The sequence below is a fragment of the Falco rusticolus genome, chromosome 5 (genome assembly GCF_015220075.1).
Source record: "Falco rusticolus isolate bFalRus1 chromosome 5, bFalRus1.pri, whole genome shotgun sequence".
In the NCBI taxonomy this organism is placed as follows: domain Eukaryota; kingdom Metazoa; phylum Chordata; class Aves; order Falconiformes; family Falconidae; genus Falco; species Falco rusticolus.
The window spans coordinates 35,453,422-35,468,539 of record NC_051191.1 but is presented as its reverse complement, the minus strand read 5'-3'; the positions used below and the strand labels follow the sequence as shown (position 1 = coordinate 35,468,539).

At 41.6% G+C, this 15,118-nt stretch overlaps 1 protein-coding gene across 4 annotated transcripts; it reads left to right on the top strand.

The window, feature by feature from the left end:
* The first annotated feature begins 506 nt into the window (after positions 1-506).
* Positions 507-15,097, top strand: MDM2 (MDM2 proto-oncogene). 4 transcript variants are annotated; one of them, XM_037387652.1, is made up of 11 exons: positions 507-620; positions 1,188-1,260; positions 3,442-3,516; positions 3,875-4,008; positions 4,168-4,217; positions 5,367-5,431; positions 5,584-5,677; positions 8,191-8,348; positions 9,320-9,475; positions 11,130-11,207; positions 12,691-15,097. In XM_037387652.1, exons 2-11 carry the CDS (start codon positions 1,192-1,194, stop codon positions 13,258-13,260), a joined length of 1,449 nt encoding a protein of 482 aa, XP_037243549.1. In that variant the 5' UTR covers positions 507-620; positions 1,188-1,191; the 3' UTR covers positions 13,261-15,097. The 4 variants fall into 4 exon arrangements, with proteins under 4 accessions (XP_037243549.1, XP_037243546.1, XP_037243548.1 ...); XM_037387649.1 differs by having other exon boundaries at positions 8,188-8,348; XM_037387651.1 differs by lacking the exon at positions 507-620 and adding an exon at positions 871-1,070 and having other exon boundaries at positions 8,188-8,348.
* Positions 15,098-15,118: the final 21 nt, after the last annotated feature.

Genomic DNA, 15,118 nt, shown 5'->3' with positions numbered 1-15,118 from the left:
CAGAAATGAGGGTCCGTAGGGAATTCATACACTTTTAGACTGTTGGCTTCAGCTCTGTCTCCCCAGTGCTTCACGTCCACAAGCCACGACGTTTTGTTTACCACAACCCGAGGGTTTCCTCGGTCGGGAGGGGTAACAGGGACGGTGGACAAGAAGAGGAAGGACTTAGACGAGAACATGAAAAGCCACTGGCAAAGCGCTACCCGAGCATCCTACTTCCCGCAGCCCTCGGCGTGGGTGTGGGCAGCACCTGCTACTGCCTGGCCACGGCCACGGCTGTCCCACAGCCCCGGCTGTCCCACAGCCCCGGCCCGCGGCGTGGGGCGGAACGGAAAACCGCTTCTCCGTTCGGCCCCACGCCGCGGGCCCGGGCTGTGGCTCTCAGGCCCGCGGGGCCCGGGGACGGCGAGCAGGCCGGTGCGGGGCCCGCAGCCGCCAGTGTGACACCGGCGTCGCCTCAGGCCCGCGCGTTGCCCCGAGCCCATTAGGGGGCGCTGGGGAGAGCGCCGGGCCGCGCGGCGCGGCGGCCAAAATGGCGGCGTGGGTCACGGAGCGCGCTGCGGCGTGGTAGCGGCCCCGGCCCTCCGCGGGCCGGGCAGTGGTAGCGGGCGCGGCTGGTGGTGCGTGGGGATCCCGGCTCGCTGGGAGGGCAGGGGCTGGGGGGCCGCTCGGGGGTCGCTTTTCGCGCGAGGCGGCCTCGGTGCTGGGGGAGGGGCGGCTGCGGCGTGGCGGGGGAGCTCGCTGGCGGCGCTGAGGTGAGCGCTCTGGCTTCCGCCGGCGCGGGGGGAGAGGCCGGGGCGGGAGGGCGAGGGGCCGGGGCCGCCGCTCCCCGCCGCCGCCCCCCGCCGCCGCTGCCCCCCCCCGCCCCGTCCGGTCCTGGCGGCCGCGGTGAGTCAGCGTCAGCCCCCGCCCGCCTCCCGCAGTGACTCGGCAGCGCCGTGCCGGGTCATGCTCGGGCATGTCGGGCCGCGGCCGGCGCAGGAGCTAAGCCCCGACATGCCGCCTCTTGGCAGCGCTATATAAGACCCGGCCCGGCCCGACTCGGCCCAGATACCCGCGGCCGGCGAAGGGTGAGTGGGCGCAGGCGGGGTGGCGGCTGCACCCCCGCGTCTCGGGGCGGGGACGGCACGACCCCGGTTGTGTAGCTGTGTGCCGCGTTGTGAGGTTGTTCCCCCCCTTCGTTGCAGGCAAATGTGCAATACCAAGATGTCCTCCCTCACGGATGCCTCCTCTGTCACCGCTTCGGAGCAAGAGGCGCTGGTCAGTAGCTCTGTTGGACGCGCGAGTTTTTCATGCTTTTTGCAGAGTTTCTGGCTGCTCGTTCAGAAGGGCAGCAGCCTCGCTCAGCCAGCGCCGGGTAGCGAAGAGCCAGGAGATCCGCTGAAGATGGGCTGGGTTTGATCCCGTACTTGTGAAGCAAATCTTTCTCGTTCGTGGTTGAGACCTGAGGGTGATGGTTTAGGCCTGGGCTCTGTTTCCTGGAGACTTTTGATGGCCAGGTTGCTTTCTTGTAATAAAAAGGAACTTTATGGTCCGGTTTGATCACGGTAAGTATTTGGTGGTGAGAATTGTTAATAGTTCATAACTGAAGGGTTGTGGAAGATCTCCGTTGTGGAAAACGTACGTTGTGAAATAATCTTGTCATTACAACTGAAGGTTTTCGACTTCGGCATTTTCATTTTATCCTTTATTGGAATTCATAAGGAAGTTGTAATAAGAGGCTTCGTTTGGTCTGTGTTTATGACTTTGCGTATCTAGGCTTTCCATCATACAGTGACAGTTCTGCTGTCCTGGCTTTCTGACTAAGTTTTCTTGAGGGTGGTAAGTTTTCTTCAGGGTGGAAGCCTGTGTGTTAGACCTGAGATGTGATTTTAAAAAGGCATGTGAATAGCGACGCTTGAAGTGGATTACTTCTTGTAGAAGGGTAAAATTTAAAAATGTAGACCAATAACAACTTCGAAAAAGTGAATAGCAGAACAGCAGACAGTTTGAAGTTGATGTTTTTTTCTCGTTTATTTTTTTTTTAAAGTTGTCATAATGTGATGCTATTGTCAAGAACTTCATACATGCAGGAGTCGGGGAGAGAGGGCTGGGCAGTAAAAGCATCTTGAACCCATGGGTCTGGTTGTGGATTCAGAGATCTGAAACTGTTCTTTGCTTTCCTATGCTCAGCTGTCATTAGTAGTTTAATAAGTTATTGTTTGCTTCCTTTATGAAACTGTAATATATGCCAGACGCTCTAAATAATTCAGTACTTAAGAACGGGTGAATAGACATCCAAGGTTGTCCACAAGCTTTATTGTTTTCATTATGTGTAATTCATGGAACTAATCTCTTGTTAATGAACTACAACTTAAACGTTGGTTTTAGCAGATACTTGAAATGGAATGTAGGGAAATTCCCCCCCCCCCCCCCCTTCCGTTAGGCATTTATTCCTTGTCTTATGAGACTTGATTCACACTGATTCACTTTCCTAGAAAAGAAGCATTTTATACATTTTTTTTTTAATTTTAGGGAATACATTAGGATAGCTATAATATTAGCCTGGTTTTAGAATGGTTAATGTACTGTTAAAAGTGGCAATATTAGAATATACTGCAGTGGGAACCATCAGTGGCTTCACAGGCATTTTGTTCGCAGTTGTGGCAGCAACTGCAGCCTGTTCTCATCTCCTGCCCTCGTACTGGCACAGCTGGTTATGGAACAGTGTAATGAATGGGATCTGGACGCAGCTTGGGCCAGAAGAAAAATAAAAAAAGAGGGCTGGGAAAGTGATTTTTTTTAAAAAAAAAAAAACCAAAACTTTAAACTTTTCCCTTTTCAACCTCAGAAATTGTCATAGACTGGCCGCACATGTAACTGTGCTAGCACACGATGGGCCATTGCTACGTAGGAGTGATTGAAGTACATACGGGGTGTGCTTATCCTAGTTAAGAAAAGTCTTCAGAGATTTGCAGCCCAGCTGGCAGGCAAATGCAAACCCAGCAACTGTCACAGGAAGAAACGAGGAAAGAGGTGGACCGGTGTTCTGCTTTGTGACTTGCACTCTGGACCTGACAGTCACAAAGGTCCATTTGCCTTCCTCCATCCCCTTTGGGAGTCACTCACTGTAGTGACTGAAGGAGTGAAGCTGAATTCCTTAGGACCCAGCCGTGTACTTTGAACTACCAAATGAGTCCTGTAGTTCAAGTAGAGGAGTCTTTATGCAGTGATGAAAGATTAGGGTTTGTGCTGACAGTGTATGAGGACTTCAATATGATTTGGTTCCTGTTATTTTCTTTAAAGTTTAACTGCCAAGTCAAAAAATCTTGTGTGTGGATAGGTTTTAATGTAGTTGTGTGTTTGTATATCGACATAATACAGAAGGAGGAAGCCAGCCTCTAAACAGTGTTTTGTTTGGTGAATAGTTGATGCATTCTGTTTTTCTTCTTCCCCACACAGGTTAAACCAAAGCCACTATTGTTGAAGTTGTTAAAGTTAGCTGGTGCAGAAAAGGACACTTTTACTATGAAGGAGGTGAGAACTTTTAATCACTACAGGTAGATTACAGTGAATACTGTAGATTGTTCTTTTGTTTTGGGTGAATGAGTTTGTGGCTTATCTAGAAGATATTAAGACTAGGTATTGTTTTTATTCTCCTGCTGACAGGTTAGGTGGTGTTTGTTTAGAAACTAGTTTCTCAAAATGTGAACAGAAGTATCTGGTGATCTATAGAAGAGCGGAGTACTGGGTGAATGATAGATGAAAATTGTACCTCAAATGGGAGTTTTAGGCAATCTATGAGAAGAGCAAATTTCAATGAATTTAATGTGTTTTCTCTCACACTTGAATCAACCTGGGTATTTAATGTCTGTATATGCTATTTATTTTACAGGTAATATTCTATCTTGGACAATATATTATGTCTAAACAATTATATGATGAAAAACAGCAACATATTGTACACTGTGCAAATGATCTCCTGGGGGATTTATTTGGAGTAACAAGCTTTTCAGTAAAAGAACACAGGTAAAATGGGATTCTTTTCTGAGAGTCTGGTTGTGAAATAATGGAGAACGTAACGCGTATGGCCTTTTTTTAACTCTTTGAATCTTCAGAGATGGTAAGCTGTCTTTTGCAATTACATGTAGCTAATTTGCAACATCTCTTTCTTTATCCCTGCCTAAGGAGACTATATTCAATGATTTCCAGAAATCTGATAGCAATCAATCAACAAGGTAAGCTAGTTTGGGGAGGACCTTTTGTTTTGGGAAACACTAGTGGAGAAAATGTAACTAACTTCAATCAATGTATCTTGCATGTAGTGATCAGATAACCTTGATCTCTCCATAATTAGCTATTCTGTAATTTTGTCTGACTAGAACCAGAGCAAGTGTAGAGCTGAACACAGAGGACTACATTGCAAAATTAGTTTCTAATATGACAAAAATAGCTTCTTGAACTTATGCCACTAATGAAGTCGGGGCAAATGCTTTTTGTTTTTTCTGTTAGTAGTGTTGTGTTTCGATTTTAAAACTGCGTGTGGAGTACATTTAGAACTGGTCACTCTCAGCTACACTGAGTCCTATTTTAAAAGGTCTGTACATTTAAAAAAGTAGCATAAATGGAGAATTTTTTCTTACAGTTATCTTTCCTGAAGTATAAAAATGCTCAATATAGTGGTAATTTTTGACGAATGTAAGGAGTGAACCAGAAGTTAGACAAGGGGAGCTATTTTGTAAATTGGCTTCTAAATCCGTATTAAGACACCCTTTGTTTCTGATTAATCCTAAAGGCAAGTGTTAGGTGCTAAAGGTGGGAAACAGGCTCTCTTTATTATCCCTTATTGTTACACTTGCAGATTTAAATTACCTCACACATTCTTTTCTTGAAAGATAATTTATTAATTCAGGGTCCATCTGGTTGTAAGCATATATAATTAATAACAAATATTTTTTTATTCTAGTTTATGTCTTTTTAATTCAGCATTCCCATAAGATGATAGCTAGTAAAATATACTTTGGAGAGGAAGAAGTGAAAAATATTTCCTGCCTGTGTTCTTTCATATCTGCAGAATCCCAGCTGATGCACAGCCTTCACTTGTCGACATTTATAATAAAATTTTTTGCAGTTGAGGTTTCTTCTTCCTCCCCACTTTCCCACTTTAGTAGTGTCACAAGGAGAGTGCTGCACACACCTGAAAAGCAAAGGAACGGGGTTGATTTTTCCATTTTTTTGCAAAATGTCTGAATTTAAGTTCTAAATAGAATTTACTTTGTAAATGCTGTGTGCAGTTAACTTCTCTCCCTTGCTTTTATTGTAATGTTTTTGAGCCTGAAACTAACTTTTTCTGCTGTACTGTATTATGGTGTTTGGTTTGGTTTCAGACTCTGGGCTTGCTGACACACCTGAAGATGATGACAGATTTCGGCTTGAAGAAGAGAATGTTACGGTGATTTTTTTTTTTTTTTTTAAATAAATGTTCTGAAAGTATAAATTCTACTTAGTTTTGCATGACAGTGTCTGTGGTTTAGATGCAGGTAGTTGATTCTAGCCTTTTACCACATACTTGTGCTCAGGCTTACTCAGTATTTTGTTAACCAGGAATCCATGCAAGAGTTAGAAGAGAAGCAGACTTCATCAAATGTGACTTCCAGACCAACTACATCTACTAGAAGGAGAACACACAGTGAATCTGGTATGTGCAGATTTATGATGCAGAGCTTTCAGTAGCATGGCCGCTTAGGAAAAGTACATTCTGTTGCCTTACTGACTTTAAAAGATGCTGACATACTATTCATGTTTCTCTGCTTATCTAAAACAAAATGTTCAGTCTGGAAGAAATACACAATTCCTTGTGTTGCTCCAGTGTCATATTGCAGTTTGGATCTCTCAGACTTTTTAGTAACATGATGGAGTAACTTGTTCCACAGATCTGTTAAACTTGCTCACATCAGCAGGACTTAATCAGTTGTGGTGTCTTCACGATGAGAACACTTTTTGTTTATAAGACTGGTGTAGTCAAATTCATTTTAGTTCCCTCTGTAGATAGCCACAAACTTTTACATTTTGTTTGCTCTCTAAAACTAGTTTTCATTGGATTTCGATCGGTGGCAGGTATCAGAGGTCAGGTAGTAATATGGCATGAGTTCAGATATGTTTAGATACCTGACCGTTCATTAAGCGCTTTTTAAAACATCTGGTTACATAAGCATCATATTTGTATCCTCTTTCTCTTTACTGTGGTTATTCAGTAATCGCTGACAAACACATTTTCAGAATCCGTAATATTTCTTCCAATAATCAGCAAATAACAACTGGTCAGCATAAATAACACTGAAGTTTCTCAGTGGAAGTGTTCTCTACAGTTCTACTTAAATGCTATTCTGTGGAATTTCTTAACGTTAGTTTGTTCCATCACTTACCTCTGTTACCTCATGACTTGGTGGTTGTAATTACTCAGGCAGTGATTGCCTTCCGTCACTGCATAGAATTCCCTTTTCTTCAGTTGCTTGGGAACATTTTTCAGTTCCTCAGCTTGTGTGTAGTATTTTTTTGTGTTCATCGTCGGCCACTTATGTTGGTCAGTCCAGAAACTGTGCTGCATTGCTGAGCGGTTTGCACTAAATTAAAAGAACATTTTAATGTTGTAACAAAAACTAGTGAAGGGATGGAAAGTCTCAGTTAAACATCATGACCTGTAATATTTAGGCATGACCCAGAGCAAATACGGTTCTGTGTTGTGCTTACTTATTGTAGGCTTGATTATTAACTCTTGTCTTTGCATCCATTTATTAGTTTGTTACAACCTTAAAAGTTCTTTTAATATAGTGTTTTTATATACACTTTTTTTCTAATTTATAGGAAATCTTCCTTTTAAACCACTATTCTTGTTAAATTGGGATGGTAGCGGCTCCTTTGGAGCCGCTTATGTAGTGTATAGAAACCTTGTGGTGATACAGTATCAGTACAGCATGGAGCCATGACAACTAAATGAGGACAACGATGGACAGGAGCAACCCTTGGGCCTGGGGGCACCAAATTTGGTGGGGCTCTCAGGGCGGAAAAAGAAAAGAGAGGGGCTGAGCCAAGAAGCACCAAGGGAAAGTAAGAGAAGTCTCAAAGTATGTACAAGTGTTTTGTTCTCTTTTCTTATACAATGAAAGATTCAAGACTTGAAGACTTGTGGATTGTCAGGGTGTGTTTTCAAGGCAAGGGAGAAGCTGGGCAATAGAGGGTGGGTGCAGAAGGCACCTGTAGGAGGGCAGCAGGCTCTTACTGAGGTCTGTTGGATGAACCAAGGTGTCAGGCCTCTTTGGGGGAGGTTTTCACTCCGCTGCACTTACATACTGGCTTTACAGCGCCTAAAAGCGGAGCTGAATTTTGACTTGCCTACCCCTAAAATGCTGTCCCCCTGCTCCTTACACTGCCATAGGTGGTTGTTTCAAAACATGATGTATTTTAAAAGCATTGTCTTTTTGCCTTCCAACGAAGCGTATCTAGTAAGCACAGCTTAAAGCAATGCTTTCGAGTTCAGTTTTCATACAGTATGCCTTGAAGATTTTCTTGCTAGTGTGGTGAAAGTCATAACGGTTTGTTACCAAAATCCTGTTGAGTAATTGCATATAATGCAACTATTAACTGATAAATTCATTGAGGTGTCCGAAACTTGAACCTGAACTTACTTATCATGCATAGCATGAGGTTCTTTGTATGTGTGTTACCTGGGAGCTAGTTGCTGTCTCCCTGCAAATTCTAGGATGAGCTCGGACCCCTCTGAAAGTGCCTTTCTGTCTACTGACTGTAGAGGGATCTAGGACAATTAAGATCCTGACTGCATTTCTTAAAATTACCAGGGATTTAACATGTCATGTGTGAAGTGGAGTAAAAATGCTTCCAAATTTGCAATTATTTCCTGCGTGTGGAGACTGCCATTTACAAGCCGTACTGATGGGACAAGTGGGGAAAGCCAGCCCCTGAAATCCTGGTTTCAGGAATGTTTCTCTTTTTTTCATGTTTCTCAGTGCTTCTGTGTCTTTTTTAAACAAGTTTTTGGTGTACTTTTTTTCCCCCACAAAATAATACTGAATTACTTTATTTTTCTTAAATTGTTACATAAGTAACATTATATTTTACGCTTCTGTTAAGCTTAAAACTGCACATTGCATAGATGTTTTTTTCGTAATAAAAATTCTTGAATATGCCCAGAAGAAAATTCTTCAGATGATCTGCATAGTGACAGAAGAAAACGACACAAGTCAGACAGCATTTCGTTGACGTTTGATGAAAGTCTCTCATGGTGTGTAGTCAGTGGTCTGTGCCGTGAAAGAAGCAATAGCAGTGATTCAACAGATTCTCTTTCCATTCCTGTAAGTCAAAAAAATATATTTTTGTGGTACAAATTTTGCAGATGCCACAAGTGCAAATTGCATCTTAAAACATAATGTTCTTAAGTAAAAGCAGCAATGCCTTCAATGGTATCTGAGGGAAGAAAAGAGGCTGAAAGAATAGTTGTGTGGGTGGAGTGGGGTCTTTTGTAGATCTGTTGACAAAGCTGAAGTAATTTTTTTTTCATATATTAACTACAACTGTTCTTTTAAAAACAGATTCTTTCTGCTTGGCATGTATTGAAAAAATGCCAGATGTATTTTGTGTTTTAAAATAAGTATTCTGTAGAATGCTAAGAGAAGAAGAGCAGTCACAGACATTCCACAATTTGGAATAGTTGGTAGCTCCAGTACAGATTCCGTAACGGAACGAAGTAGTGACCTGATGATATACTATTCATTTTCCAACCCTTCGCTTTTCTTTTTATTGTCTTCAGGAATCACTGAGACAGATATCTGTGGTTATATTAAGTTACGAAGATCTAAACTAACAGTGTTCATAGTCATATGCTGCACTCTGAATTGACAGAACTAGTAATATATCTTAACTCTTGCTATTTTATAATTGATTAGCTGCTGTCTCAAGGTTAATAAAGTCGATGAGAATAGAGAATTTAATGACATGTAGCCAAAAGACTGCATCTGCTTGCAGTTCTCCCACTTTTTAGGAGAGCCTTTGTGAAACAGTACCTCTAGTCTTCCAAGCTGGCTGTAGGTTGACTGCAGACTCTTATTACAGAACTGACAAAAGGCTTTCAGATCTAGCTTTATTTTTACCTACTTGGTATAGGTTTGTCTCATAAAAGTTGTTTTGTCTAACAGCAGCTGGTCTCATTTCTTCCATAGCTAATTAAACTTGATAGTTCAGTTTTACCATACAAGCTATCTTAACAGGAATGGTTATGGATATGGACTAGTGAGGTTGAGCGTGTACTTTTTCCCTCCCCCCTCAGGATCTTGATGCCAGTTCATTAAGCGAAAACTCCGATTGGTTTGACCACAGTTCTGTTTCAGACCAGTTCAGTGTAGAGTTTGAAGTTGAGTCTATTTATTCAGAAGATTATAGCCATAATGAAGAAGGACAGGAGCTCACAGATGAAGATGATGAGGTATACGATTTATTCTGTTTGGGTTTTTTGTGACTGGGGGGGGGGGGAGGGTAGTGAGAGGGGGAAGGAAACTCTACAGGAATACTTCGTCTTGAGGTTCCAGCAAGAAGTAACACTTCAGGTTTATTTCAGGACTACATGTGCCATGTCACAGATGCACCCAGTTGTTCAGTAAGTCAAATTACAAGACTGTGCAGCTGGGTCACCATTATACACCCCACTAGGCAGTAACCAGAATGGTGCTAAGACTTTCTGCAGGTTGTGAAAAAGACTCTTGACAGTCTGGAAAAGTCTCTTCAGCTTCACACGGTAGCTGTTGGAATTGATGGTAGCATGTCTGCTTGAGTGTATTTCTCCATTTTTAATTATGGAAGTACATGTTGAGCTTTGACAACACTTTTTATACTGAATGAAAACTTGCCTAGTAACCCTTTGCAAAAAGGGGTATTTGTGATTCATTTGCCTTCATGAATATAAATGTTTTATAGAGATGCTGAGGTACAATTTTAGAAACTTCTATTAGGAGGCAAGATAGTAAAACTGCAATTAACATCATTTTCCAGAGATCTAGATACCTGGAATATTAGGAATGAAATGGGAAACTCACCCCACCCCCACCCCCCCACCCCCCACCCCCCGAGTTACTTTTGTATTACTCCAAAGAGGTGAGTGAATCAGCCTATGGCAAGATTGGGTAAATACCAGAGCCAGAATTCACCAGGGACTTACATGATTGTGATACTTGTCAGGCTGAATGGGACTGACTGTACTGATGTACACTGTGTTACAGTGCTGCAGAGCTGCACCCTGAAATAAGATGGTGATTTGGAGAAAGAAAGGATTGAGGTGTGCCCCTGCTCCCAACAGCATTGTTGAGAATTGGAGAATGGCAGAGGTTGGAAGTGGCCTCTGGAGGTCATCTTACCCACCCCTCCTGGCTCAAGCAGAGCTGATGGCCATGGGCCATGTCCAGAGACTTGAATATCTCCAAGGATGGAGGCTCTGCAGCTGCTCAGGGCAACCTGTGCTAGTACTTAGTCACCCTCACTGAAAAGAAAAGAGAAAAAAAAAAAAAGTTTCTCCTGATGTTCAGACAGAGCCTCATGTGTTTAAATTTCTGGCAGTTGCCTCTTGTCCTGTTGCTGGACAGCACTGAAAAGAGCCTGGCTCTATCTTCTTTACCTGCTCCTTTTAGGTATTTACACACATTGATAAAACCCCCTTGAGCCTTCTCTTCTCCAGGCTGAATTGTCCCAGATCTCTCAGCCTTTCCTCATGTGAGAGCATCTCTAATCCCTTAGTAATCTTGGTGGCCCTTCACTGGACTCTGCAGTAGCTCCGTATCTGTCAGGCACTGAGGAGGCCAGAGCTGGGCACAGTGCTCCAAGTGTGGCCTCACGGGTGCTGAGCAGAGGGGAAGGAGCACCTCTTCTAGGAAGTGGTACCTTCTGTCTGTCTAGTCTCTTCAAACTTACGTGTTACAAGTGTGAACAGAATGCCCCAAAACCAGTCATCAGATTTTGTGGAGTTACTTGCTAATGTAAATTAATGTATTAGAGATCTGTCAGAAAATCTGTTGAATTAAAAATCTGTCATATTTTTAATTGAATGCCAAAAAAACAGTTACATCAATACTTTTTTTTATTTAAACCAGGTATATCAGTTGACTATTTACCAGGATGACGATAGTGATGCTGATTCGTTTGATGAAGATCCAGAGATTTCTCTAGCTGTGAGTAAAAACTTTACTGGCAAAGCATCACAAGTTGGGTGAACTGACAGAGTAGATCAAGGAGTATAGGTGATTTCTGTTGCTACCAGTGATTTTTTTTTTAAGAATTAAATTGACTTTTTCTTCTGTGCTTAAAGAAAAGATTCCAAGACAGTATTTTAATTGTTGAACATGTGATTATTAATAAACCTTGATATTTATTTTTTATTTAAAATTAGTAAACTACTTAATCCATTAAAAACTTAGTTTCACTGACTTAAATGAAGGAAATTACTTGGAGTCTAAATCTGACCTTTTGCACAAAATGCAAAAAAAAAATATCTTAGTTGCATATGCATATATTTAAAAAAATCTTACAAATCATAATACTTAGTTTTATTGTCAAACCTGAATTAATGTGTAGCATACTGATACGAAGACAAACCTGTTTTCAGAACAGTTAAGTGAGGCTTTTTCTAAATTCTGTGAGACCATTTTTGGTGTGGGAAGAAATTCAGGGGTTTGAGGCAAAGTATGTAGACATATGTGGGGAAAAAAACCACACACTAGAATTAATATGCAGTGTATCTTTTTGTATATATTTGCTTTTCACAGTTGAAGCTTGAATAAAGCTGTTGTCCAAAACTGTCTGAAGTGTTCAGTCCCTTGATGGTCTGTAGGACTGAGGGTGTAGAAGGCAGAGCTAGCCACCACCTAAAAGCATAGCGCTACTTATGTATGGAAAAATATGTTGCTTTTTAGGAATTGAAATTGGTCTTTCAAGCTTTTGATATCACTGATATTATTCAGGACTCAGTGCTTTGAGTCTTCTAAATAGGTTTTGGGGGTTTTTTTTGTTTGTTTTTACTCCTGCTATGGCACGCATTATTTCAAAGGGTCTCCTTAAAAATTAATATTTTCAATAAGATAGTGGCTTATTTTCAGCATAGTGTATGGTGTAATCTCTTGAGAGGGATTCAGCTGTTTTTTTCTTTTTTTTTTTTAAAATGGCTGACTTTTTCTATTCTTTAATACTACTGTGTCAGAGTGCCCTCACCCGACTGGTTTGCACACCAGCAGCTTAGCATACCACAGGTTAAACGTCCCTCCAATCTTTAATAGTTTCAGTTTCGGAAGTCTGTTGTTGAAAATAACGGGAATGGTGGCTATTTTATCAGAAGGAAGTTTTTTCATGAGGTTCTCTGAAGACTTTATAGTCTTGTTTCTTCAGTTTTGGATAGGAAATAATAAACCATCATTGTTCTACCTCTATTTCACAAATCTGCAAAAAGAAAGAAAATCAGTCTTTTTTTAAAATCAAGGCTGTTTTAATCTAGAACCATGAAATGGGGCCAAACACTGAATGGAATTTTAAAATTGTAAACAAGTCAGTAGCTCAAGATAGTTATTATTTTGGGAGTAATAAATTGTTTATAATCTCTGAATACTTCAGTTGTAAGCATTCCAAGTAGCTTAAGCTGTTCCAACCTTTAATTCACTAAAGGATTATTGGAAGTGTCCCGAATGTAGCGAAATGAATCCTCCACTTCCACGACATTGCCACAGATGCTGGGCCCTTCGTGAGGATTGGCTTCCAGATGAAAAAAGTAATAAACTGGAAAAGAGCAAATTGGAAAGTTCCTTCCCTCTAGAGTCTGAAGAAGGTTTTGATGTTCCTGACTGCAAGAAAGTGAAAATGACTGAAGATAAAGGACGAGCTGTGGAGGAGAGCGAGGATAAAGCAGTACAAATTTCAGAGTCCCAGGAAAGTGAAGATTTTTCCCAGCCATCAACATCGAGCAGCATGTTTTGCGGCAGTCAGGAGGACTATAAGGAACCTGAGAAGAGAGAGATGCAAGACAAAGAGGAAAACATGGAATGCACTCTGCCCATTACCAGCATAGAGCCCTGCGTCATATGTCAGAGCAGACCTAAAAATGGCTGCATAGTTCATGGCAAAACAGGACACCTCATGTCTTGTTTCACGTGCGCAAGAAAACTTAAGAAGAGGAACAAACCCTGCCCAGTATGCAGACAGCCCATACAAATGATTGTACTAACTTATTTTAGTTAGATGGATGTTGACTGGAAAGCAGCAAAAGGAACTTCGTAGACTGGTTAAGAGAGTAAGAAACTATTTTTGTATGCTTACTGGAAAATTAATATTTTGAGTCTCTTTGGTATGAAAAGCAATTGCTGAAAAAAATGCACTGGAGGTTAGCCTAATGTTCATGAGTCAACTTGGAAGATTTTTAAATCCGTCTCAATAGAAGTAACCAATTCCTGTAAACTACCTGCCTCTCAAAGTGTTTTATGTTCAAGTTAGAGCACTTGTTTTAGTGGATTAAATACGCTCATTAAAACCCCAAATTCAGTAATTATGAGAGGAGGGACATGTTGAAGAGTTCTTTTGAGTTCCTCCTCTTAAGAAGATAGAAGATTCTCCAAATTCCCCTATCTGTTGCCTGGTGTCTTCACCAGGCTCAGTCAGAACCCTCGCAGAGTCAATTAAATAAATAAATAGAATGTTGTTCTCCTCATTCCCAAAACTTAAATTTCTCCAAGTAAATTACGGGGGAGATCTTAGCAGAAAGTGGGGGAAGATGCAATAGAAAATAATTTTAAGGTTTTAGAAAGAGAAAAGGGTATTGTGTGTCTTTCATTTTTATAGTGTGCGTTGTAAACTTCAGGACTGTGTGTGTCCTGAGAAGTCATTGATCAGAGTTCTGTCTTACAGTTATCTTTTAAACGTCCTGAGAAACTGGCTCTTAAAATGCTTGGTGGGTTTGGAGGTCTGTACTATTCCGATGATTATTTTAGCAGTGCGAGAAAAGACACGAACAGGTAAGATAAATGAAGGAGACGCCATGTAGTCGTCAGGCAATACTAGTGGGACAATCGTATTCTTTTTCTGCACTAGTTTTTGACTTCAGCAGTATAGCGTGCAGCTTGACCGCTACATTTGCTTTAATAAAAACAGGAAAAAAAAGTTCACCTCCATCCACAGAAGCGAATAAGCTGTGTAATTCTAGTTCACATAGACATTCTTTAAATTCAGTACTTTTCCCAACTTAGCTGGTTTTATCTGTATCACAAACACTCTGAAAATCTGTTGCAAGGTGTTTGGCCAACTGAAAACAGGTCTCACTGGACCTGTCCTTTAGTGCTTTTAGCTCTTGTCTCCTCCCTGCACTTTGACGAAAACTTTGTGAAACAGACCAGATCCTTTATTAAGGAGCCTACTAACCGACTCAGTTCTGTAGTGCATTCAGAGTAGGTAGCATGAGCCAGTTTTTGTAAGCTCAGGTATGGTCAGGGTCTAGTTTGATTACTCCTGTGAGCTGTTCTTCAGGTGGAGAGTTTCTGTGCCAGTGAGTTGTATTTATTCCTTTGGAAAACTAGGTTACAAAAGGAGTTGTTTTATTTTAGCACCTTTTAATTTTACAGGTAGGTGCTGATGTATCTGCCCATTAGAGAATGGCAAATCCGTAAGTAGACAGGGGAGTGCCAAGAACACAGAAGTTGTGCTGTGCATCCTGCAGGCCGAAGTGAAACGGCTTCCTCACCACCACCGGTACAAAACAGTTGATGCGTCTGCACAGAGACTCTTACCGCTGTAGCTGCCTTCATGTCAGAGCTAAAGTAGTTAGCATGAAGTGTCTGTAACCCAGGGCTGCAAATGCCTGGAAGGGAAGTCTCTCGGTTTCAGAAAGTACCTAGGAAAGGGACACGAAGCTGTATGGGAGAGACTCGGCCGGCAAAGAAATACCTTCATAGGTAGACTGAATTACTGGGGTCGCTTGTGTCTTGTTCATACATTTGAGCCAATTTTTGAAAAATACTATTAAAAGTCACTGGTGTATCTGAAGTTTTATTATAATTCATTGTAAGTAAACAAAATGTAAAACCCAGTTGCAAGTTTTTTCACATTC

Bases quoted from the DNA above. Each gene is read 5' to 3' on its own strand.
- MDM2 (XM_037387649.1), top strand. From the start codon at position 1,192: ATGTGCAATACCAAGATGTCCTCCCTCACGGATGCCTCCTCTGTCACC. The intron at 5,678-8,187 runs GTATGTGCAGAT...GAATATGCCCAG, and splicing joins GAGAACACACAGTGAATCTG to AAGAAAATTCTTCAGATGAT. The intron at 11,208-12,690 runs GTGAGTAAAAAC...AATTCACTAAAG, and splicing joins ATCCAGAGATTTCTCTAGCT to GATTATTGGAAGTGTCCCGA.